The 25,474-nt window shown below is 42.0% G+C and overlaps 1 protein-coding gene across 1 annotated transcript in view; it reads right to left on the bottom strand.

The window, feature by feature from the left end:
* The window catches only part of Tiam1 (T-cell lymphoma invasion and metastasis 1), a 350,718-nt gene that overhangs the window by 82,636 nt on the left and 242,608 nt on the right, over positions 1 to 25,474 (bottom strand). The window contains exons 8-10 of the mRNA XM_013027533.1: positions 10,671 to 10,895; positions 8,998 to 9,183; positions 1,957 to 2,103 (exon numbers count right to left, since the gene is read on the bottom strand). Of these exons, the coding sequence (XP_012882987.1) occupies positions 1,957 to 2,103; positions 8,998 to 9,183; positions 10,671 to 10,895 (558 nt within the window). The remainder of the gene's footprint in view (positions 1 to 1,956; positions 2,104 to 8,997; positions 9,184 to 10,670; positions 10,896 to 25,474) is intronic.

Raw genomic sequence — 25,474 nt, 5'->3', positions numbered from 1 at the left:
GAAGTGGCGCTGTGGCTCAAGTGGTAGAGCGCTAGCCTTGAGCTGAAGAGCTGAGGGACAGCACCCAGGCCCAGAGTTCAGGCCCCATGACCGGACCCCAAAAAATAAAAAAAAGACTACATTGTCCTTTGATTTATGAAAAATTCTCTTAAATTCAGTCATAAATTTCAGAAGCAAAAAAGGCTAAAACAGAACCTGGTACCATATGAAATAAGTGTTTTGATAGTCCAAATCTTCAAGGTCTTTACTTAGACTTATAGTGGTGCTTTGAGGCATCTGTTGTGAGAGATACATAGAAAATGACACCACCACGTCCCCAAAGCAGGGTGACATGCTGAGTGTTAATGGCCTCCAGAAATTTAATAAAATATTGAGTCTGTTCTGTGAGGGCCTTTCTCCAAACAGTTGCTTCTTCAGATTTACATAAGAGCAAGACAGCCAAAAACAAAAAATAACAACCACAACAACCAAAAAACCCTCTGTGTTCTGTCCTCAAAGAACAGAACAGTAGAACTGTTCAGTCTCACGCGCTCTTATCATTTGCCCATTTGTTCTCCTGCAGACTCCATCAAGATGGAAAAATGGAGGATGTGAGTCAGCTAAGAAACTTTAGGATACTGATGTCCAGAATGAATCTCTTTAAAGGTTTATTTCTTATGGATAGAATAAGTAACAGCATTTGTCTGGCAGGTTCAGAATTCAATCCTCAGTACAAAATACACACACACATGCACGCACGCACGCACGCACACACGCGCACGCACGAACTAGTGACTCATGCCTATAGCCCTAGCTACTCAGGAGGTTGATATCCGAGGATTGCAGTTTGAAGCCAGATCAGGCAGAAAAGTCTGTGAGACACTCATTAATCACCAAAATGCCAGAAGTGGAGCTGTGGTTCAAGCGATAGAGTTCCAGTAGCCATGAGCCAAAAAGCTCAGGGACAGCACCCCAGACCTTGCGTTCAGGCACACACAAAAATAAAACAGAACACAAGAGAACAAAATAAAATGCGTGAACTTCCTTTTAGGACACCAATAGCTGGGATTTGCTGAGCAAGCAGGGAGGAGTCTTTGAGGCAGCAAGCCAGTGAATGTGGATGTCACATCGCACAGGGACACAGGGACTGTCACATGGGCCATCCTAGTCATGACCTCCAAAATGCTCAGTGTCTGGCTGTCCAGCCACTGCAGCCCATGAACTGGACATTCTCTTTGCAAAAAGAGAACAAATCTATCCTTTAGTCCCTGTAGGTCGGAGTCTGAGGACAAAGATAGACAGCAATGATGAAACATGAATCAATTCCAACAGGACAGTGGCCTTAGTAAGGAAGCAAAAGCAACAGGGAAGGTGAAATCAGCAGGGCACCAGTGGCCCATGATGCACGGGTACAGGTTGTGCTGTTCATGAGTACCAAGACCCCTGCCAGTGCTGTCTCTGAGCAGGCAGGGGCGTGGCACTGAGTGCGCACTTTCAGGTCCCCGGTTCTGCATTCCCACAGGGAGAGGAGCTACCTATTCAATGTCAATCTGAGAAAGTCAAGGGCAAAGAAACTATCCAGATTTCCTGGGAGCCTGCCTTGGATCTAACCCCAGAGGCAGCTGAAGAAGACTCCAATGTCCTCTTCTCTTTGCCATCCAGCCCTCCTCTTTTCTGAGGATGTAGGATGAACTGTGCACGTTCTATGGGTCTATAATTAACCAGGGCTTGAAAGGATGCGAGTAGAGATGGGCTGGGCAATAAGACTAATTGCAGGGCTTTATGCTATGGGAATCTAGGTTTTATTAGAAGTGTCTCGCACAAGTAATTTCTTCTGAGTCAACTAGTTGATTTTAAATATCACTCTGTCAATAAAACAACACAAATACATGCCCAATGGAGACAGACCAGTCACAGATCAACCATGGGCCAATCACAAAACAATCTTCAGGTTTCCTTTCCCACTTCACAGCCTACCTGATTGATGCTTGGGCGTCCCTGTTTCTTTTTGGAAGTGGTGTCCAGACCCCAAAGAGAAGAAAACCTGCTCCTTCGCTTGCTTGCGGATCTGGACATGGCCTGAGTACGTCTCCTCACTCCAGTTTCACCTGTGCGTGCAGCCACCTGATAATAACAAGACAAGCAGCCATGGCAGGAATCTGTTAGAACAGCCAAGTGAGCCCTGAGGCCCCGACTCCCTCACATTCTTCCTCAAACCATCCTGTCCTTCCAGCCACTGATCCCAATGTCCAAAGCACTGGATCTGTGACTCACACATACTTGGGCCTTTTGGCTTCTTTGTAGATTCAAAATGATAATGAAAGGTTGACAGATTCCATAACCATAAATCCACAGCACACATAATAAAATAGTGATAAAATACATATGTTCTTCACTCTTGCAGGAGCTAGCTGGCCTTGCAGTTATATAAGATCGAACTACAGTGTCAAGATCTGTGAGCCCCGCTTTCTTGAGATTCTCTCTAAATGCTACACAATATGTCTCTTTTTTTCTTTTTCTTTGTTGTTGTTGTTGTTTTGTACTGGGGCTGGCACTCAGGGCTCACTCTCTGGCTTTGATTTTTCTACTCACAACTGGTGCTCTACCACTTAAGCCACATTTCCACTTTCATGTCTGCATTTTCATGAAAAACAGGCTGAAGGGCAGCAAAAAAAAACAGTGAGAAAATGGTGTATTTGGACTACTGCAATTCCTTATTAAACCCCAATCTCCCTTATCAATTCCATCAGAATCTCTCCAACCTTTTAGAATATGGAAAATTATTTTCCTAATTAGGCAAGTAATTTGTCCCCCCCCCCACCAGAACCTACTGTCTCCTCTCCCTCAGTCAGAAAGCCCCAAATATAGCTGAGCACAGAGCTGGACAGTCAAACTTGACTTGTTTTTCTTGTAGTGGGGTTGGGCTTGTGACTAGACTCTGATTAATAGGATGTAAGTAGAAACACTACTTGTGGTGGCTAAACACTATCCTCCAGAGGACAGGTTCTCTATTATCCTTCGCATTCCACATTCCTAGTCACCAGGATAGACTCGGGTGGGTGTCAGGCAAAAGTCTTTCCAAGGTCAGCAGAACAAGAGAGCCCTATATCCCTGCAAAGGGTGAAGACTTTATCATAACTCACATAATCTATTATTTAGGTAAATAGATAATAAAACTTAGAGACTCTGTGTGTGTGTGTATGTAAGTGCACATGTGTGCCAATACTGCAGTTTGATCTCAGGGCCTTGCACTTTTGCTTGGATATTTTTCATTCAAAGCTGATGCTCTACCACCTGAGCTATACTTCTGCTTCTGGCTTTTTGCTGGTTAAATGGAGATAAAAGACTTACAAACTTTACTCCATGGGCTGGCTTGGAACTGGGATCTTCAGAACTCAGAGTTCTGGGTAGCTAGAATTATAAATGTGAGCCACAAGTGCCTGTCTTAAAACATGTATGTATGTACATATGCATGTGTGCATGTATGTGTCTATGAATGTATTTCATTTTGTTTTGTTTATTTGTGTGTGTGTGTGAGTGCATTTTTGTTCAAGGCTAGCACTCTACCAGTTGAGCCATAGCTCCATGTCAGGCTTTTTGCTGGTTAATTGGAGATAAGAGTCTCACAGACTTTCCTACTTAAGGTGGCTTCAAACCATGATCCTCAGATCTCCATCTCCTGAGTAACTAGGATTACAGGCGTGAGCTATCACAGTTCAGCTAAAACATGGATTTTTTTTTAAGCTAAATTCTGTTGAGATATTTATAAAGGTCCAGAAGCACATTCAGGAGAGACCATCCCAAATCCAAAGCTGTGACTGTGATCATTCTCAAGTGGTATCTCAGACAGAACCTTCAGGTTATAAGCAAAGTCCCAGGAACTGGGGGAAACCTCTGCCAGGAGGCCTCTGTGGGCCACCCACAGGCTCCCTCTCCAAGCAGGAGTGGCAGGAGGACTAGCAAGTCTGACTTGAAATGAAACTCCCTCCTTGCTCTAGGTTGCTGGAGGAGAATATCTTGGAACCTACTTGTCATTGATTCCCACACGGGCAACTCCCAACATCCCAGATGCCAACTGGCAGCAGCCTAAGGGTGAGACAGTATTAGGTAACAAAAGGGGCCACCTTGGCAGGGCACATTAGCTACATGGCAGCCTCCCTTGGTCTGCAATATTGATAGGATAAACACTGAGAAAGCTCCAGGAGTCAACTGGCCCAGGCAAGGACCCCCCACGGAAAGCAATCAAAACAACTTCCCTGCCAGGGTCTTAGGGAGAAGGGTTTTGATCCCAGATGAAAATAGGAAGATGAGGGAGCTGAGAGATCTTGCAATTTTCTCTCATTTAACAAATAACAAACTCAGACTAGGGCACTAAAAAGAAAAAAAAGTGACAGCCAAGATAACTGTGGGAGTTTTTTTTTTTTTTATGAGAAAGATCTTAATTTACAATTATTCTTGAAGTGTTTGGGAAAAGGAAAAACCAAATCACAAAACCAAAGGTAACCCAAAAATATCCCCAGTTTTCTGTTGTCTATTTACAGCACTTTCTAAGTGAAAGGTAAACAATGGTTGTAAATGGATTAAATTAGAACATAGTGACAACACATATGTTCACGTGACTATTTATTGTAAACATTGCTAAAATGGAAAATGCCAGAGAAAGAAATGCCTGTACACTCTCATGTTTATATGTGAGTTTACAAATAAGTAACTCAGATTACAATGAGATTCTTACACATAAACATACAGGTAGCCATGTAAGTCAACCTTCTATAACTAATTATAAACTGAAATATCCAGAAAAAGACTTTTTACCTGGCTATGCTGGTGGCTCCGGCCTATAATCCTTAACTACTTAGGAGACTGAGATCTGAGGATCATGATTCAAAGCCAGTTTAGCCCAACGAATCCAAAATTCTTCTCTCTAGCTAACCAGCAAAAGGCTGGAAGTGTGGCTCAAGGGGTAGAGCCACAGCCTTAAGCAAAAAAAGCTGAAGGATAATGTGAAACCTTGAGTTCAAGCCCCAGTACTCACATATACACACTCATACACACAAAAATAAGTCCTATCTGTACTGAACATATACAGGTATTTTTCCCCCAAGCAATGCTATATAATATCTGCTTATTCTATACAAGGTGTTAGAAGTAGTCTAAGGTTTTAAAGTATATGGGGAGATATGCACAGTTCATCTGTAAATATTCTACCAAATACTACCTTATATCATCCTCAGATGTAGGTATTCAAGGGACCCCTCGAATCAAGGCTCTTCAGATCCTGGGGCTGACTGTATATAAGTAAATACATGTAACACTGCTCCATAGCACACACCGCTACCTGCCCTTACTGAGCTGACTTTATTGCTTATTAGTTTTTCCATCTTTCCCACATGAGCAGGACAGGATCTATGTTGTTCTCTGTTATAACCCTCATCAAGAAGAGTTCAGTGCTCAGCACCAGTGGCTCAAACCAGTAATCCTAGCTACTCAGGAGGCTGAAATCTGAGGATCAAGTTTCGGAGCTAGCCTGCACAAGAAAATCCATGAGACTCTTCTCTCTCCAATAAACTACTCACAAAAAACGGCAAGTGGCACTGTGGCGCAGTGGTAGAGAGCTAGCCTTGAGCTAAAGAAGCTCAGGGACAGGGCATAGGCCCAGAGTTCAAACCGCAGAATCAGGGAGAAAAAAAAAATTCAGTGCCTGATAGATGTTTTGTTGGTTTAATAAATAAATAAATAAACACTAAAAGGCAAATGACATGGTAATAACAAATAAAAGTAACTTGGTAGTACAGGGAATCAAACATGGAAGAGATAACCCTTCTCTCTACCCCAACAATACTCTGACAGCTGACCAGTTGGTTTAGGATGTTTAACAAACAGTGTATTGAAGGTTTCTATAGCAACTATTCTCATCTGCTAGGACCTTGTAAACTGCACCAGTACCCACCCCCATCCAGGACAATAATGACTCAAAATGAGCAAAGGGGTGTAGAAAAAAAAATTCTGGCAGGCGAAGTGCTGGACAAGAGCACAAGGGTTTCTCAATGATCTGCCCACACAATGGCTCCCATTGTGGCCAGCACCTGATTACTCTATCATTCAGTTCATCTGTGCAAACAAGAACAATGATAACCTTTTTTCAAAGAGTACAGCCGGGACCCTTCAGTTAATTATGGCAAATCATCCCACATTACTGATGCTCTCCTAGTGAATGGGGCTTCCATTGTGCCCCAAATCCCTCCTTTGGCCCCGTTACCCTCACACCTCCTCCTCCCACCACCCCCACTTGAAAAGAGGGAAAAAAATTCTGGACAAAGGCTAAATTGAAGAATAACTCCAGTGGCGAGGGAAGGAGGGGTGTTCCTTTGAGGTCAAATGACAAGGGAAGAAGGAAAAGAATTAAGTCCGAATCTAATAAATCATACTGTAAAATTCCCAGCCCAGGGTGTTCCATGGGGGCTAACTCAGAAAATAGGAACAGATACCCAATACAGTTGCCTAACTTGTTCTGTCTCAAATGAAACCCCACTTGAAAAAAGATAAGTTGGCAGGGACACACGAACACTGAGATTTGCATTGCTAAAAGCAGCCAGCAAGAAAAAGAACAAAGGAAAGGAGAATTGGACATAAGGAATTAAATATTACTCTGCAAAATCCCTGGGTTATCAGGCCTACCCTCATCCTCAGCTGGCCAGATTTTAATCACCTCCCACCAAAAGCAAAGTATATACAAAGTATATACAAATCACAGCTGCTGTGATGGAGGAAATAAGAAGGTCAGAAGATAAATTATGGACATTAAAGTAGCTCTTATTTGCCTATCGCAGAGAAGAAAAAAGGACACAAGATTAGGAAAAAGGTAAAATTATTTTCTCCAAATCCTATCAAAGAAGCAGGCCTTGTGAACTTTACTATGGATGGTGCTTACTAACATTCTGAGTTCACATATGCTCTCTCTTGCGCTGTGTGCTGTGTGTATGGGGGGGGGGGGGCAAGGGGTTTACAGGGACTTCAACTCAGAGCCTTGTTCTCTTTCCCTTGGCTTTTTCCCTCAATACCTGGGCTCTATCACTTGAGCCATACTTTCCAATTTTTGCTGGTTAATTGGCTTTTCTGCCCTGGCTAGCTTTGAACTGCAATCCTCAGATCTCAGCCTCCTGAAGAGCCAGAATTATAGGCATGGGTGACCAGTAGCTGGGTCTCTGAGTTGTCTTATGAATACAAATTCCCTTGATTGGGATAGTCAGACAAAAAGCTAGATTTTTAAAAAAAACTTTAAAAAATTCAGAACAAAGATTTGTTTAAGTTTAAAACTTGCCATTGGGCTTGGAAGTTGGCTCAGTGGTAGAGTGCTTCCCTTGTACACATGAGGCCCTGGGTTTGATTCCTCAGTACTACATAAACAGAAAAAAAGCCGGAAGTAGTGCTGTGGCTCAAGTGGTAAGGCACTAGCCTTGAGCTGAAGAGCGGAGGGACAGCGCCCAGGCCCAGAGTTCAGCCCCCAGGACCGACCAAAAACAACAACAAAACTTGCCATCCAGGCCTCAAATAAACAGACCTAGACACAGAAACTACATAGAAAGGTGGCATTGCAAGGCAGGCCAAGAGCACAGCTGCAATTAGCAGAACAAATCAGGGTGCCAGTTTTAATAACTCCTGAAATTGGTTTAAGACTTCTTTAAAAATGTAAATCTACCCCTAATTATCTGAACGACGATGTTAATCTATTTATAAAGAACACAAACGCCTCCGACTGAATTACAGCTCTGACAGGGCAAGACAAGAACAACCCAACTAAGGTCTTCCAAAGCAGTTTCTAAAAGCCACGACTTCGCATTTAATTCCATAGCGAACATGCTCAGGTGCAGGACATTTTAAGTGGGTGTCAACTTTGGACCAGCTGTTCACAGTGATTTTTGTCATTTTTTTTTTCAGCAGAAAGGAACCAGAGGTACATATAGGTATTTATGGTTTAGTCAGTACATGAAATTACAGATAAGAAATACAATCTGGTGCTCTGGAGGTCAGATGGAAATTCCCTTCATTGACTAACACATCTGTGCCTCATGCATTGTTCAGTTCTTCACCTTCGAATACAACAGCTACCTACAGCCAGGTGCTGATAGCTCTATAGCTGATAGCCTATAATACTAGCTACTCAGGAGGCTGGAATCTGACCAGAATTCAAAGCCAGCCCAGGTAGGAAAGTCTTTGAGATTCTGATCTCCAATGAACCAGAAAAAATGCAGAAAGTGGTACTGTGGCTTGAATGGTAGACTGCCAGCCTTGAGTCAAAAGAGCTCCACAGGACACAGCCAAGGCCCTGAGTTCAAGCCCGAGAACCAACAAAAAATGAACACAAAAATAAATGATGAAAACAAAACAAAAAAAAAAGCAGGTACTTACAATCATCAAACAATGTTAAAGTAAAAGGAGATCCCTGAGAAGTACATTCAACATATGGTGTGTGTGTGTGTGTGGAGGGGGGAGGGGAGGAAGGGTTGGAGAGGAAAGGAAGGAGGAACATATTTATATACTTATGTGTATGAGAAAAAGCCCTCCAGTCACCATATCTATAAGGTCAAAATTAAAACCATGTATTTGGATTCAAAAGCCAGCACTGCCTAAAGATAACAAGAGTTATAAACACCTAGTAAGACACTACCTTTCAGAAGCTGAGGGAGAAGTTCAGTGATGGCACATTTCCTAGCATTGCCCCAGACTGTGGAGTCTATCCCTAACATCATACAAGGAAAAAACCAAAAAAAAAAAAAAAGACAGTGCCTTTCACATAATTTTTGCACAATAGGTTAGGCTACACCAAGAAACACTTAAGTAATAGAAAATATTCAAATAGCTTCAAAGGAAAATTTCTATCTACTGGAAGGAAAGGTATTCAGAAAGCCACACATAGCAGTAAACCAGAAAAACACTTCACAGACTCTCAACAAGTCCTGTTAGCAATTAAGCATCAAGATGAATTTTTTTTTCAAAAATCCATTAGCTTCTACTCACCAGGGCATGAAAAGATGACACAGAGAAGATCCCAAGGCGGCCCATGGCTACTTTGGTTGGTCGGCTTGCAAAAGCCAGTAGCCTTTTGGGGTTTGGCAGCTCCCCACCTTGGAGACTGGCTAAATAACAACGGAAACGGAATAGGTCCATCTGGAACTGTTCAAGATTCTGCTCCCAAACAAAGATCTATAGCAGGGAACATACCGGGAAAGGCAAAGGTGAGAAAAAGGGAAAACAAACGTTCACCTTATCTTATGTTAAGTCTTATAAAGGTCTGTGCTGTAAAGGTACAAATTATAATCCTAACTGGTAAAATACTGCTACCTCAGGCTTCTTAGAACATATTTTTTTTATTTTTATTTTTTGTCATGGGGCTTAAACTCAGGGCCTGGGCACTTACCCTGAGCTCTTTGGCTCAAGTCTAGCACTGTACTACTTTGAGTCACAGTGCCACTTCCAGTTTTCTGGTGGTTAACTGGAGATAAGAGTCTCACACAGATTTTCCTGCCTAGGCTGGCTTTGAACCATGATCCTCAATCTCAGCTTCCTAAGTAGCTAGGGTTACAGGCATAAACCACTGGCACCTAACTTTTTATCACTGACTTTAAAATAACTGAATACAACGCAAAAGACTCTCTGCTTACTTTACTGAACTTACCTTTTTTAGCATGAAATATATTATACACTCCTAAGTATTGGGTCTATTTCCTTTTAACCAGCTCTGGACAGTCAGTCCTCTACACCAAATAGGCCATGCAACCTTAGACTCAACTCTCCACTGGTCACAAATACTACATGTGTACAGATGTTCTCTGGTCAATATTCCCTAAAGATTATGGCAGAATCATCAACAAAGTAACATTTACATTATATGAGGCATCATGAATAAGGCAGTAATGATTTAATGTATATACATCTTGGAAGTACGTTCTACATAAACACTATGCCATTTTATATAAGGGCAGATTTTGGTATCTAGGAAAGATCTTGGGACCAATCTTCCATAGCAAGAGACAGCTATATACATTTTAAAAAACATGCTTTTCCCTTCCTAAATTTAAAATGTTAAATTAACCAAGGAAGTAGAGGTGAGTACCATAGCATACCTTAGCTCCAAGTCAATCTAATATTAGACAGGAAAGATGAAATGTCAGAGTTTCTAATTACACAAGTCCCCTACAACTGAATCCCACCACTGGTAAGAGCTGGAAGGCTCCTCTATTTGTGTCTGTCTACCCTTCAGTGTCACATTGTTTCCTTTAGCTCCTATAATCCTCAGTGAGCAAAGGGTGAAGGAAAAGTTTATAATAAGGATACAGCCAGGTGCTGATGGCTCACATCTGTAATCCTAGCTACTCAGAAGGCTGAGATCTGAGGATCACAATTTGAAGCCAGCTTGGGCAGTTAAGTCTGTGAGACTCTTATCTCCAGTTAGCCACCAAAACCCAAAGTACAGCTATGGCTCAAGTGGAAGAGGCCTAGGCCTTTAGCACAAAACCTCAGGAAACAGTGCCCAGGCCCTACGACTGGCATTCACACAACAAAGGAATACAACAGCCTTGGTGACAGTCTGCCAGGGAGATAAACAATGATGTTTCATGATTCCCAAGCAACATTAAAATTCAGAAAGACCTCAGGAGTTTGCCAGGGACTACACATGAAAGTACAAGTACCTGATCTAATATAGTTTTCTTCTTCTTTGAGTCAGTGACTGAAGACAGCTGCATTTCACCCATTTTCTTCATTTTCTCATCCATGTCGATCTTCTGCTCCAGCTTTTTGATTTCGGACTTCAGGAGCCGGAGCGTGTCTTCTTTGTGGTGGTGTCTTGCCACGGCGGCTGCACAGGCAGAATGGATGGCGGTGATCCAGTTTTCCAGCTCTGTCTGGCTGGTGGTCTACAAGAGGAGGGCACAAGAGGGAAGAGCTGTCATCTCTTGGCAAGGTGCCAGGTGTGTCCGTGCGAGCAGGTCAAGGTGTCAGATCCAGACACCATGATTACTGCACCTGACTTCCTCCTTCAAGGAATCAATAAAAGGAAAGTCCCATGTCAGAGCCCAACTCTCCCCCATGCTCCAAGTGCCACCATGCCTGCCTGCCCAGGGTACTTAGGGAACTCACTGTGTAAGTGGTACTATTACACAGACAGCTTGGTTTCCAGTCAGGAGGAGGGCTGTGAAGCAAAAGTCATCTTCCAGAGAGAACCAGTCACTTATAAAGTGTGTTTGGGGCCCAGAGACACTAAAGCCCAGCAGATGAACACAACTAAAATCCAAATGGGAAAGACGCTCCAGACTGTCAGAGCAATAGTGTCTGAGGAGAACTCATGAACACAGCAGCCCCATCCACAGCCCCTAGCAAAACTCCACGTGCTAAGAATGGTCTGGCCAGTCTGGGCTTCAATTCTCCTCCTTGTATTTCCTGAGTAACTATGGGAGACTGGCATATGCCACTGCACTGAGCCATGTGCTTCCCCACTAGCCGACAGGACAGGCGCCTCACGGTGCCAGCCACTGCTTGAAATGCAATCGCAAAAACGTCTGGCCTGGCAATGATCCCCCAATTTCTACCTCCCAAGTAGCTAGAATTATAGGCTTGAGCCACGGTACCAGCCCCTCCAACCCTGTACTTTCAATTGTTTTTGTTTTGTTTCTTTTCTAACACAACACACCCATCTTGACCTCTAAGCTCCTATGACTGCCCCAAATGCACAGAGTCCAAGTGGCATAGTCCACTTGGCATTCTGAGCTTTCTACATTCCAGAGAAACAGAAGCAGGGACATTTCTGACCGACTTTTAAGTCAAGCGTGGTGGCAACAGTTGGGTTTGGTCAATGAAATGTGAGTAGAAGCAACATATGCATAAAAGTCCGTTCATCTCACGTTTGTCCTTTGGGCCCACAGAGCTCCCATCTACCTGGCTCCCAAGGAACCAGGCTGAGTACAGACCCCAGACACCTCGCAGGGCTGAGAAGGAATGCTAAGCCACTAAGCATTGAGGGCTACTTCTCACTGCAATATAATCTCATCCATCCTACCTGATATACTAGCCACGAGAGACCTGCAGCTCAAAACAAGCAAGGCTTGGAAACTAAAGGAGTCACTTTTAATCCCAAGAGCCACAGCAAAAGCCCCGTGTTCTCTGCTTAATGGAAGGGAGCTGGCTTCTTTCTGTTCTCCCTAGGAGGATCTCAGTCAGGCTGAGTCAAGGGCGACAGGGTTTATTCTGATGGGAGAAAGGCTGGGTCTATTTGCCATGGAAGAAGTAGGAAGGATGACACCAGCTTGAAAGTGTAGACCTTATTTTGAAAGAAGAATATTTAAATTTTGGCAAAGGAACTAACCCGAAACATCTATTTAAAGGAAATAAAGGTAGAAGTTCCCACGGAAAGAAGGGTTTTGTCTTGGGTGGAGAGTCCAGCTTTGTAAGAACAGAAATGAGGGTAAGGACCAAATGTATGTAATATTTCTGAACTTAATCACAAGATGGAAAACTTTATAGTACATGTATTATTCTACAATTAAAAAAAAAAGGGCTGTGTGCTGGTGATTCATACCTGTAACCCTAGCTATTCAAGAGGCTGAGGTCTGAGGACCAAGGTTCAAAGCCAGTCCAGGCAGACAAATCTGAGAAACTCTTATCTCCGACTAACCATCAAAAAAAGCTGGAAACGGAGATGTGGCTTAAGTGGTAGAACACAAGCCTTGAGCAAAAAAGTCAAGAATGAAGCCCTAAGTTCAAATTCTAGTTCTATCCCAGAAAAAGAAAAGAAGAATATCCAAACTAAAACATTTTTAAAACATGTCATTCCTCAAAAGCTAGAAAAATCTACACTACAGTGAAATGTGTGGTGACAGGTTTATGAAAATTTTAACCATCAGCCCTTTTAACCATTAAGAATGTCTCAGCCCTCTGAACTCTTTTAAGACCTGTCAGTGGCTGAAGGCAGTTCCATTAGAGAGAATTTTTACTCCCGCGGCCCTGTCTAAATAAAACAGCAGTCCCCGCCATTCTCTATCATTAAGGCAAATCAATTTCCAAGGGGCACAATTCACTAAACGAGCTTTTCAGCAAAGTTTATCCCTAGCAGCAGCACATGGGGAGCTGGGAGTTGGCGAGAAGGAGGGAAAGTGCTGAGCTGACTTTCCCAGTGGCGAGTTAAGTGGAGAAAAGTCTTGCGATAGTTCGAGACCATCCCAGGCTTCATCGTACAGAGATGATCGCAGGTGACCGCTACTGTGATTCGAGGTATTCCAGGATAGCCTCTCCTGGCTCTCCCTTCTGACACCTAGGAAAGGCTGGAGGAACCATTCACCATATGTCACCTCCTTACCCCTGGCAAGGTGAGGAACAGCCAGTGTGAAGAAGGAGAGACCACTCAGTAGCATCCTGTAGACCATGATTACAGTTCATTACCTTCCATTAATCGAATGACAGGCAGTACTGGGGCCTGAACTCAGGGCCTACATGCTGTTCCTTAGTTTTTTTTTCCCTCAAGGCTGGTGCTCTACCACCGGTGGCACAACTCCATTTCTGTCTTTTTGCTAGTTAATTGGAGACAAAAGTCTGACAGACTTTCTTGCTCAGGCTGGCTTCGAGTTGAGATCCTCCAATCTCAGCCTCCAGAGTGGCTAGGATTACAATGTGAGCCACTGATGCCCAGTTAAGAAAGCAAAGATTCTTCCTTCACCTTCTGGAGTGCTATAAATAAATACTGTATGCAGTTCACTGAGAAGAAAAAGTCAAATGCTTGCCAACAGAGCAATATAATCAGCAAAAAAAAGAAAATGCTTTTTGCCTAAGAGCCCCTCTGAGCACAGGGTTCTGAAGAAGCATGCGGTTCCATTACTCATTTAAAGATATCCAAGCTTGAATTACTCACGGAATGAAGGACCCTCAGTGATTTCAGATCAGCAATAGTTTGTGTGAGGGGCAGGAAGGAAAAGGAAGCTTTAAACAGAAGAAATACTACAGAATATAGGCCAGACCTGGGAAACTAAAATCTGGGGTAATAACTGTCCAGTGGGACAAACTTGTTGGGTTTTTTTTCATTTCAAAACAAAAAAAGAAGGAATTTAGTTGTCTAACTTTTAAGAAGTTCCTCTATGAATTCCTCAAAGATCTTTTCTGGGTGATTTTTACAGTCATCATCTTTCAGACCTTTATTTACATAAGCCTCAACTGACTGTTTTTTTAATATCTGGGGAGAGAAGTTAATGTGTGTTTCCCTCCATGCCCACCCTGGGTTATCTGGGGGTGGGGGAAGGGGAGTGAAGGGTAAGGGATAAGGGAAACTCCAGAATCAGAGAAGTGAGAACTGTTTGCTGAAAACAAGGGAAGAAATGGAAGCCTGCCCCAGGAATGGAAGACACAGAAATCATCTCTAGAGCAGCTGATTAGTCCCAAGAAAAGACCAGCAAGTACTGTCCACTGGAGCCCCTCAACCAAAGGCCACTCACTTCTGTTTATAGGTGGGGAGGGGAGGGGAGGGGAGAAAATCAGACAGACACACTTGAGATCCAGGAATTTAAGGAAGGCAGCAAAAGCAAACCCAGGTGACTGCATGGGGTCTAGAGGCAGGCAGGCACCTGGCAGGGAAGGATGGAGCCAAAAGGAGAGCCAACTCCAGGGGAACCAGCACTGATTACCACTTAATGCACTACAGATGTAGAAACCATTGTAGACACATCACCAGAAAAATAAGAAAACTGAGCTGGGGCTCAGGCAGGGGCTGGGGGGGGGGGGGGGGGGGGGGGGGGGGGGGGGCGAGAGGGAGGCCACCAGAAGAAATACAAACAATTAACTATTTAATAAGAGAAATAAAATTGTAATATACTACTCAGGAGCTAACTCTATTTATATGGTCATAACAACATAATAACAATGACTACTGATTCAATTCTAAATTTTCATATAATTATAAAAGCAGCAGAAAGAAGAGAGTGAGTGAGTGAGTGTGTGTGTGTGTGTGTGTGTGTGTGTGTGTGTGTGTGTGTGTGATCCAGCAAAATACTCCTAACAAAAAGTCAATACAGCAGGAACTTGGATGACTCCCAAGAGCCCTAGTGAACGGTGGGAACAGAGATGTACAGAATTCTGTGCATACAATGTTTTTGCTTTCTTATACTTATGTATCTATGATGAACTTTAACTTATGAAGCAGGCAGAGAAAGCGATTAACAGCAACAACTCCTAGTACAATGGAATAATTATTACAGTATGTTGCAATAAAAGCTATGTCAATCTTATAAGTTGCTTATTTCTGGAATTTTCCACTTAATATTTTCAGACCGTGGTTGACCACAGGTAACTAAAACCATAGAAAGCAAAACCACAGTGGATATGTACTATTCTTCATGTCTACAACCCACAGTAAAAGCATGTTAATGAGAAATGAGGGCAAATGCAAGAACAAAAGCAAAGAAACAAAAACTGTTTTAGAAGCATTTAAAATAGCTGAGAACAGTTAGTTCTGGAGAGTGAGGTTAATGGCAAAGTGTAGGAGAAAATTTCACTCTTTTTAGATTGAATGAATTCTTTTAAACTATGTCTTCATATAACATATAAATTTATTTTTTTAATAATTCAACTACTTTTTTTGGAGGAACTATAAAAGAATGCTGTTGTTCTTAGCATTCATGTCATGAGATATATATCAAGAGAAAGAAAGAAAAGGAGTGTACATGAATTTACGAGATTACAAGGACAAATATAGCAATTTAATTAGATGATACATACTTGCTATTTTTAAAGTTTTACTGCATTTGTTTATAACTTGTGATATAACTTCTATGTAATTTATACATTATACAATAAAGCTACACTAGAAAACAGAAGATTGAAAAATACTTATGTAACAGCTTCCAGTATATAATAATGTTAAATATTATTTGGAAAATTGACCATGTATTATAAGCTAAATTCAGGAAGCATGGAAGTCCTGTGTGGTTGTGGTTCTAACAGCTTATTTATTACTCTAACAAAAAGGAAAAGGAGAATCAGAAAATATGGAAAATACTGTTTTAAATTTAAATTGCAAGTAACTATCTTTCATAATCTGTTTATACATTTAAATTCTTATAACTATTTTTTTTTGTCAGTCATGGGGCTCCAACTCTGGACCTAAGCGCTGTTCCTCAGCTCTTCAGCTCAAGATGAGCATTCTACCACTTGAGCACAGCACCATTTCCGGTTTTCTGGTAGTTTATTAGAGAGAAGAGTTTCACAGCCTTTCCTGCCCAGGCTGGCTTTGAACCATGATCCTCAGATTTCAGCCTCCTAAGTAGCTAGGATTACAGGTATGAGCCATGGGTGCCCAGCACTAAATACATTTTTACTTAAATGGAATTAAATCACAGAACATACCAATAAAAAATATAAATTTAAAATAAAAAAGGAAAGTACATGCTATTAGTAACAGTAACATATTTGTATGGTATGTGAGTATATAAATTGAATACTAAGATCAGATCTATACCTCTTGCTGTAGCTTGAGTGTGGCTACTGCATCACAATGATTGGAATCTTAAAGGCTTCATGTAAAGATGGTACCATAGGAAGGTGCTGTGGACCATCAAGAGGTGGAGCCTACTGAGAGGTCATTAGGTCATTGGAAGAATACTCTCAAAAAGGATTCTAAGACGATACCCATTCTCTTCTGTTTTCCTGGTTCAAGATATGAGTAACTCACTTGTGAAAGGCTGCTCTTGTGAAAGGCCAGAAGCAACCTGATGTGGGCCGGAACCTCCAAAACTCTGAGCTACCTTAACCTTTCCTTCATAAGCAGCCTGTGGCAGGTGTTTTATGATACTAATGGAAAGCTGACTATTACACCCTACACCAGATTTTTAACACATGTAGGGGGACATGTTGGCACAACATACCACTAATTTCCAGCCCTGTGAATTCACCTTGCACTGCAATACCATACTGTCTTCCATAATTATTCCCCAAGAGGTGGGCAAGTGGGGTGCTGTACCTCAACATTCTACAAAGGGGACTCCACCCATCCAACAGTTTCACTCTTCTACAGATAACTCATGCCCAAATCAAAGTTAAATGTTTCTGAAGTGGCTGCCTAGAGGCAGACATCTGGATCTATGGTGTTGGGAAAAGAAGACTTAGATACAAACTAAGTCAACATGTATATTAGTGAAGAAAAGGAAGACTTCAAATTTAGTTTGTTCTACCTTTGGATAAGGTGATCTTAAGAGAAACAAATAGGCTTGAAATGCCTGAAATCTCAGCATACAGAAGTCTGTGACAGGAGGATCATGAATTCCAGAACCGCTGAGGTTATCTAGAAAGACCTCGTCTCAAGAAAACAAATATCAATAATAATTTAAAGAAGGGGGGACACAAACATACAGGAAGGTAACATTAGGATCTAAGATGAATTCAACACTTGATTACAAGAACAAAATTCACACTGATAACTAACCTACCTTCCTTCCTTCCTATTTATTTATTTATATTTTTACCAGTCCTGGTGCTTGAACTCAGGGCCTGGGCACTATCCCTGAACCTCTTTGTGCTCAAGACTAGTACGCTACCACTTTGAACTCTTGAGCCATAGCTCCACTTCCCACTTTTTCTGAATAGTTTATTAAAGTAAGAGTTTCATGGGCTTTCCTGCACGACTGTCTTTGAACCACAATCCTCAGATCTCAGCTTCCTGAGTAGCTAGAGTTACAGGTGTGAGCCACTGGTGCCCAGCTTCCTTAATTTTTTTAAATTGTGTATGTGGGGGCTGGGGTGGGTGGGTTGGTACTGGGACTTGGAACTCACAGCCTCTCACTTTTGTTTAGCCTTTTCTGCTCAAGGCTGATGCTATAAAGACTTACGCTACATCCACTTTCTGAAATCTTGCTGGTTAACTGGAGATAAGAGGGTTGGATTTGTGTGTGTGTTGGGGGGGGGTGGACTGGCTTCAAACAGGGATCATCAGATCTCAGCCCTCTGAGTAGCCACAATAATAGCATTTCAAAGAAATAAAGTTCTGTGTTTGCACCTGGGGGCGGAGCGTGAGGAAAGTTATACTGGGTAAAAGTTGATGCTGCAGGGTTAAGCACCAGGAGCTCCAGATGAGTCAACAAACAGTATGATGTCGTTGCTGATCTGAGAGGGAAGTTCGGTGTGGCTAAGGAAACGGATGCTGCAAGAGTCTAGGTGCAGGCTTGCCTGGGGCTGGGCCAGGAGGCCGGGATACCCCTTTCCAGAGCTGGCCTGCAAATAAGAACAGGGAGGCTGGCTCAGGAGCCTCAGGCACTGTGGTCCAAAGAGGAATCCTGGCCAAAAGCAAATAAAAGCATTTCCAAGTTTTTGAAAGATTCCCAGAAAGATCAGCATTAGCCTCTGGGTGTGAATTTGGAAACAGGAAAATGGAAGAGTCACCAGGAAGATCACTGTCACCAAGAATTTTCTAGACTAACAAAACAGATGGCTGAGAGGCTGGGCTGTCCCCAGGAATGGAATGGTGACCTATGGGCAGGCTGACCTGCTGGCTAGAGCTCAGCTGAGATGGAAGAGGGTAGCTGGACGTACATCATTTAGGTCTAAGATGCTAAAGCCTTCCTAAGGCCTTTTCGACCAAGTCTTTCTGTGAAAGATAATTTCCAGGTTTAGGCCACTTGGCCTGAGTGGCCTGGTCCTAGGCATCTGCCAATGACCGTCCTCGAGTCTCACACATAACGAGGGATGTGCCATTTCAAGACGGATCTAAAGTCTGATGAAGCCCCAAACCTCATGCTATCCACACTCAACCTCAGTAGAAGTACTTATTCAAGAAGGGCATTTGCTAGCTCACGCCTGTAATCCTAGATACTCAGGAAGCTTAGATCTAAGAATTGCAGGTCGAAGTCAAACCAAGCAGAAAAGTCTGTGAGATTCTTTTCTCCAACTGATCAATAAGAAGCCAGAAATAGAGGAGTGACTCAAGTAGTAGAGCAACTGCCTTGAGTAAGGAAAATGCCAAGCAAGAGACTATGAGGCCCTAAGTTGTATGTATGCCCTAGTATTGGCACACATACAAAAATTGGTGTGATAACTAGTTTCTTTTCTTTGACTTCTAAAATGGCAACAGTGCTAAAATAAATTGAGTTTTTTTTTTTTTGTGGGGGGGAGGAGGAGTAGTCGGTCATGGGGCTTGAACTCTAGGGGCCTGGGCTCTGTCCCTCAACTCTTGAGCTCAAGACTAGCATTCTACCACTTGAGCCACAGCACCACTTCTGGTTTTCTGGTGGCTTATTGGAGATAAGAGTTTCAGGGACTTTCCTGCCCAGGCTGGCTTTGAACTGCCGATCCTCATATCTTCGCCTCATGAGTAGCTAGGATTACAGATGTGATTGAGCATTTTTTATATATCACACCCTTAATGCATTATCACATTTCATCTGCAACTCAGTAGAATGGCATAAATACTATCCTTTTCTTTAACAAGTCTCTTTTTGCGTGTGCTGGTCCTGGGGCTTCACCTCAGGGACTGGGTTCTATCCTTGAGCTTTTTTGCTCAAGGCTAATGTTTTACCACTTGAGCACAGCTCTACTTCCAGCTTTTTACTGGTTTTAATTTGTGATAAGAGTTTCAAGAACACTACTGCCTGGGCTGGCTTTGAACTGTGATCCTCAGATCTCAGCCTTCTGAGTAGCTAGGATTATAGGCATGAGCCACCAGCACCTGGCAAGTCTCTTTTTAATATGCATAAAATATCCCAAGACCACTATTATTACTACATACTAAGACAACTTTGAATGGAAAGGAAGACAATCACTTCCTAAATATAATTATTGTCTTTCTTCTTTTAGGTTTGTAAGTATATATGATTTTCTACTCAACTGGACATTTTTTCTTGCCCTGCCTGATAGCTATATTCAATGCATTCAATCCAGGAATTTAAATATCATATCATGATATATCACCCCACAAGATGCTGGACTATTTTTGAATGTTACATCTTCAAGTAATGAAGGAAGGAAGGCCCAACAGGAAATGATACTTTGTAGGTAGTAGGTACTGTCTGGTATCAAGTTGGAGCAGAGAACCCTAATTAAAATAGTTTAAATTCAGGAGCTATAGCCTCAATTAGCAGACGGCATACAACTTCTACACGAGCTCTCCAGCATTCAAGTTCATTCCTACCCTGACCCTGCACATAAAACCCCTTTTCTACTCTAGCTGGTAACATGACGCTCCTTTGCAAGGGGCAAATCTATGGGTATCTAAATAACAGCATCGAGTCGGCAGCACGACAGTGTGGACTGAATGGAGCCCTAGGGCTGAAATAACCTACAAATCTTTTCCATAATCATGGTTGATCTCCCTTGCCTTCACCTCACTCCCTACATACACAGGTTCCTTTCAAATTCTGCCCCTCTAGAGTTCTGTGGAATACAATAAGTAGAAGGCAGAAAATGCCTTCTTGGACCCCAAACAGCAGTAATTTCCTCTGAAAAGGTTCATTTTGTGCTTTATCCCACATAAGTAGCATAAAAATTTCTCCTAACAAGAAGAAATAAAGGTTTCCCATTAATAAGGTCTTATGTGGCCACTAAAAAGAATTTTATACAATGTGACCAATTGGGTATTTAGACTCTATTAGCAATTGTTTGCTCATGAAAACCCTTGCAGAAAACATTTATAGCAGAGGTATGTAAGAAAAGGGAGAAGTTCTTTCTTGAAATCAATCAGATTATCATCTAACCTGTCTAGGAAGGCCAGAATGGCCAAAATCGGGTTATAATAATTCAGAAATATTGCTTATATGTAACTTAGGAGGAAAAATAAGAAAAGCTTTTTACTATAATCACTGATTCTTCTCCATGTTCATGTCCTTCTTAGGTCATTAGTAACAGTAGAAGGACAAATAGAAGGTTCTAGAGAAAAAGAATCTTGATTTAAATCCAACCATGACATTTAGTACCTGTGTGACTTGGCATCAACTCCAGCCTTTGTAAACCTCAGCTTCATCGAGTGAGGTACAAAATCCCTACCAATAAATTAAGATACAGATACACAGGGGGAAAGGGGAGATGGGAAGGGGAAACAAAGGAGGAGGCAACAATGCTTGATAAGAGATGCACTCATTACCTTGCCCGTGTAATTGTAACCCTTCTGTATGGTATTTTCACAATAAAAAAAAATAGATGCAGATACACAACTCAACTTGAGACCATCCTAAGAATTAAGACTTGGACTTAAGATGGGGACACAGGGAGGGCTCAGGACAGAGAGTAGCTGCTTCACTGTGGCACTGTGGATGTTGTCAGTACTTAAGGATTTCGGTATATGCAAGAGTTCTAATTAATACCTAAAAAGCCATGCCAAGTTAGAAAATAAGAGCTTTTAAGCTAGATAGAAGAAATACTCTATGACCTTGGAGCATGCAGATTTTTAAAATAGGATTTGATACACCACTCATTGAAGAAGACTTGAGAAATGAGACATTAAAATTAAAGGTTGCTCAGCCCTAAAAGAGCCAAACGTAAGCTGGGCACTGGTAGCTCATACTAGTAATCCTCGCTACTCAGGAGGCTGAGCTCTAAGGACTGTGGTTTAAAACCCATCCAAGCAGGAAAGTCTGTGAAACAGACTCTCATCTCCAATTAATACCTCTACCCCACCAAAAGATGGAAGTAAAACTGTGGCTCAAGTGGTAGAATACTAGCTTTGTGCAAAATCAAAGGATCAGTGTCCAGGCCATGATTTCAAGCCCCAGGACTGGTGCCCGGGTACAGGCTCTCTCTCTCTCTCTCTCTCTCTCTCTCACACACACACACACACACACCCCAATAATAAATGGTATAAAGATTGTCCCTGAACCATGCAGAGAGAAAAACAATGAAAAATAGGCAGGCGATGGAAAAAGTACTTGACAAAAGTAAAAGATACTGAAATGACCCATCACATAGATGACAATGGGTTGAGTGTGGGGGTGCAAACCTGTATTTCCAGCACTCAGAAGGCCAAGGCAGGAGAAACACGAATCTGAAGTCAACCTGGGCTATAGCATGAGAGAGTCTGTCTCAAAACAAGCGGAACAAAACAAAGACACATAAAAATGTTCTGAAAGTCACATGAAAAGCTTGAAGCAGAAAATAGGGGGAAAAGAATCTGCCAATACCAAGGACATTCTCACAAGCTGCTGAGGTACAAATTCTTTTCATGATTCTAGAAACCGGCAGTGTGTTGTACACCTGGCCCAGTAATACCATCCCTACACAAAAGCCAACAGAAATAGAATGATCCTGAGAACAGAGAAACGAGGGTTCCCTGCAACATCACCACAAGCAAAGCCTGGGAAGATCCGAAACACACCCAATGAAAGGTTGCCACAACTGTCCCAGCTTACACTGGTTATCCTGGCATGATTAGCAAGGTACAGTCTCTAATGTGACCTTAGGAATGTCATCAGTGCTATCGATAAGGATACACAAGGAGGTACTCCTCCCTAAAAGCAATGAGAACCCTGGCCAGAACTGTCACAAATAACTTTTTGAATGTTCTGGAAATTAAGCTAAGTCTATTTCAATCTTAATTTGTTAAAGACAAATGACTGAATCTTGACAAAAATAGTGTTTTGGTTTTTTTGGCCAGTACTGGGGCTTAAACTCAGGCCTTAGGCACTGATCTTTTGCATATATCTTTAATTTCTTTTTTAGAAATTTGTTTTAGAGTTATTATAAAGGTGATATACAGAGGGGCCACAGTTACATAAGTTAGTTAAACTGTACATTTTGTTTTGGACAATATCATCCCGTACCTTGCTGTCTCCCAGTTTTTCCCTCCCATCTCAACTTGTGAGTACAAGTTGTGTAGTTCATTTTCAACATAGTGTCCAGTGAGTACCATTGCTACACTTTTTTGCCTTTTGTCCCTCCATTTCTGTGCCTCCCCTTACACTCCCAAAGATTTATAAGCAAACAAACAGAACAAAAAGAAAAGAAAAACAGAAAAAAAAACACTCTTCTTTCCATTTCCTGGAGTTCGTTTGGGTATGATCTTTTGCTCTTTGCTTAAGGTTAGCACTCTACCATTTGAGCCACAGCTCCACTTCTGACTCTTTGCTGGTTTTTTGGAGATCGAGTCTCATGCTCTTTCCAGTCCTGGCTTGCTTTGAATGGTGATCCTCAGACCTAAGCCTCCTGAATTGCTGGGATTATAGGCGTGAGCCACCAGCACAAAGCTTACCTCATTCAAAAAAAATTATTTTAGCAGGATGCTAAAAAGCCAAAAAAAAAAAAAAGCTGTGGTTCGAAGTGGTAGAGTATAAGCCTTGAGCAAAAAGAGCTCAGGGACAGCGCCTAGGCCTGAGTTCAAACCCTACGACTGACCATATACATGTATGTATGATGTATGTATGTATGTGTGTGTGTGTGTATATATATATATATATATATATATATAGTTATTATAAAAGTGAAGTACAGAAGATCTACAGTTACATAGATCAAGTGAAGAGTACATTTCTTCTTTGCATAAAGTCATTCCTTCCCTCACTTTCTCCCAGTGGCTTACCCATGTCCATCTCCTCATCTCCCCAACTTATGAGAGCCAGCAGTCTAGAAATGACTGAAGCAGACAGAACAAGGTTTAGAACATCCCCCCAAAAAACCCATGGATGTGAAATCTTTGGACATGCTTAGCAGATCATGAGGCGTAACACAATTTGACTTGACACAGACATCACCCATGCAAGCAATCTTGCTTCAGTGACAACTGTGTAATATCTAAGGCTAAAAACTTAAAGGGAAGCAGGAACAAGATTTCCACAGGGGCCTTTGAAAAGCTCTGCCATCGCTCCGGGAATCTGGAAGGGCACACACATGCCTTGAGCTACACACAGGCCCAGGAAACCAAGTCCTGAGATGGCCCTGGGTTGCCCCTCTGGCTGGCCATAATGCTCCATAAAAGTAGAGGTGAAGGCTAAGGCAGAGTTGAGAACTGACCAACTGAGCATCGAAGATACGCTTCAATGTGCACACTTCTGTCTTCAGGAAAGACTGGGAGATTTACTCTTTCTAGGCAGTTAAAGTTTTGGTGGGGCTGGGAAGGTGGCTCAGTGGTAGAGAGCTTGCCTTGCATGCATGAGGCCCTGAGTTCGATTCCCCAGCACCACATAAGCAAAAAGAAAAAAGCCGGAAGTGGCGCTGTGGCTCAAGTGGTAGAGCACTAGCCTTGAGCTGAAGAGCTAAGGGACAGTGCCCAGGCCCAGAATTCAGGCCCCACGACCGGACCTCCCTCCCCCCGAAAAAAAGAAGTTTTGGTGTTCTCACTTCCTGACCACTGAACAAGCTCAATGGAGACTTCAGTGGCCATATACAAGAAGGTACTACAAATGCTTTCCAGATTTCAGAGAAGTCACTACACAAAAATGTGTCCCCAACACCAACAATAAGTAAGATGGAGCTGCATCTGCTTTCAAGGTTTGCCATATCATTGAACTTAAAGTTCACAATTTCCAACAAAGAAATATGAGATACACAAAAACCAATAAACTATGGGAGAGGGAAGGGATAGTAGAACAACCATAAGGGAAGGGGTAACAGTGATCTACAAGTAACTTACTCATGTAGCTGTAACTCCTGTGTACAGCATCTTTATAATAAAATAAAATTAAAAAAACAATAAAGTGTGGTCCATACATAGGAACTGAAGCAGTAAGTAAAGTAATAAAAAAAAAAACTTGTGCCTGAGAAAAACAAGATGTTGAAGGTATAGACACAGAATCAAGTATATTAGATATATCCAAAGAACTAAATCACAGCATATCTAAAAAACTAAAATAAAATATGAGAACAATAATGGAATAACATCTCACCATTTAAAAAATACTAACAGAGAAACAAATTTTTGTTTTCAAGAATGACATATAAATTCTGGGGATGAAATTTTAAAATAACCAGAAGGACCCAACAACATAGATTTGAGTTGGTATAAAAAAAAGCTCCATGATCTAGAAGCAAATCAATGGACATTATCCAAGCTAAAGATTAGAACAAAAAAAAAAGAAGAAGAAGAAGAAAAAGAAGAAAGTGAATAGAATCTCAAGAGACCATTAAGCAAACTAATGCATTCCCACTAGGGAGTCACAGAAGGTGAAGAGAGAGGAGAATGAATACTACCACATCACAAAGATTGACCCTCAATTGCAGCCCTATTATTTGTGAATATTTTTAAGGGTAGGATCTGTGTCAAAAGGTATTCTCAATTGCACTATACACACTAGATAGAGAGCCTGGGAGAAAAGGTAGAGGAATTACTTTACTCATGGAATAAATGAGAACAGCTTTTGTAATTTAAACCACACACACACACACACACACACACACAAGTTCTCTTCTCTTTTTTGGCTATTCTGAGTTTGAACTGAAAACCTTTCCCTTGATATACAGGAGACACACTACTTGAGCCATGCTCCCTGCCATTGTGATTTTTAGCTTGCTTTCCAGACAAGGTCTCGTGATTTTTCCCAGGCTGGCC

This window comes from Dipodomys ordii, unplaced genomic scaffold (assembly GCF_000151885.1).
Source record: "Dipodomys ordii isolate 6190 unplaced genomic scaffold, Dord_2.0 Scaffold104, whole genome shotgun sequence".
NCBI lineage: Eukaryota > Metazoa > Chordata > Mammalia > Rodentia > Heteromyidae > Dipodomys > Dipodomys ordii.
Note: the sequence above shows the minus strand (reverse complement) of the source record. Positions and strands in the feature narration are given on the sequence as shown.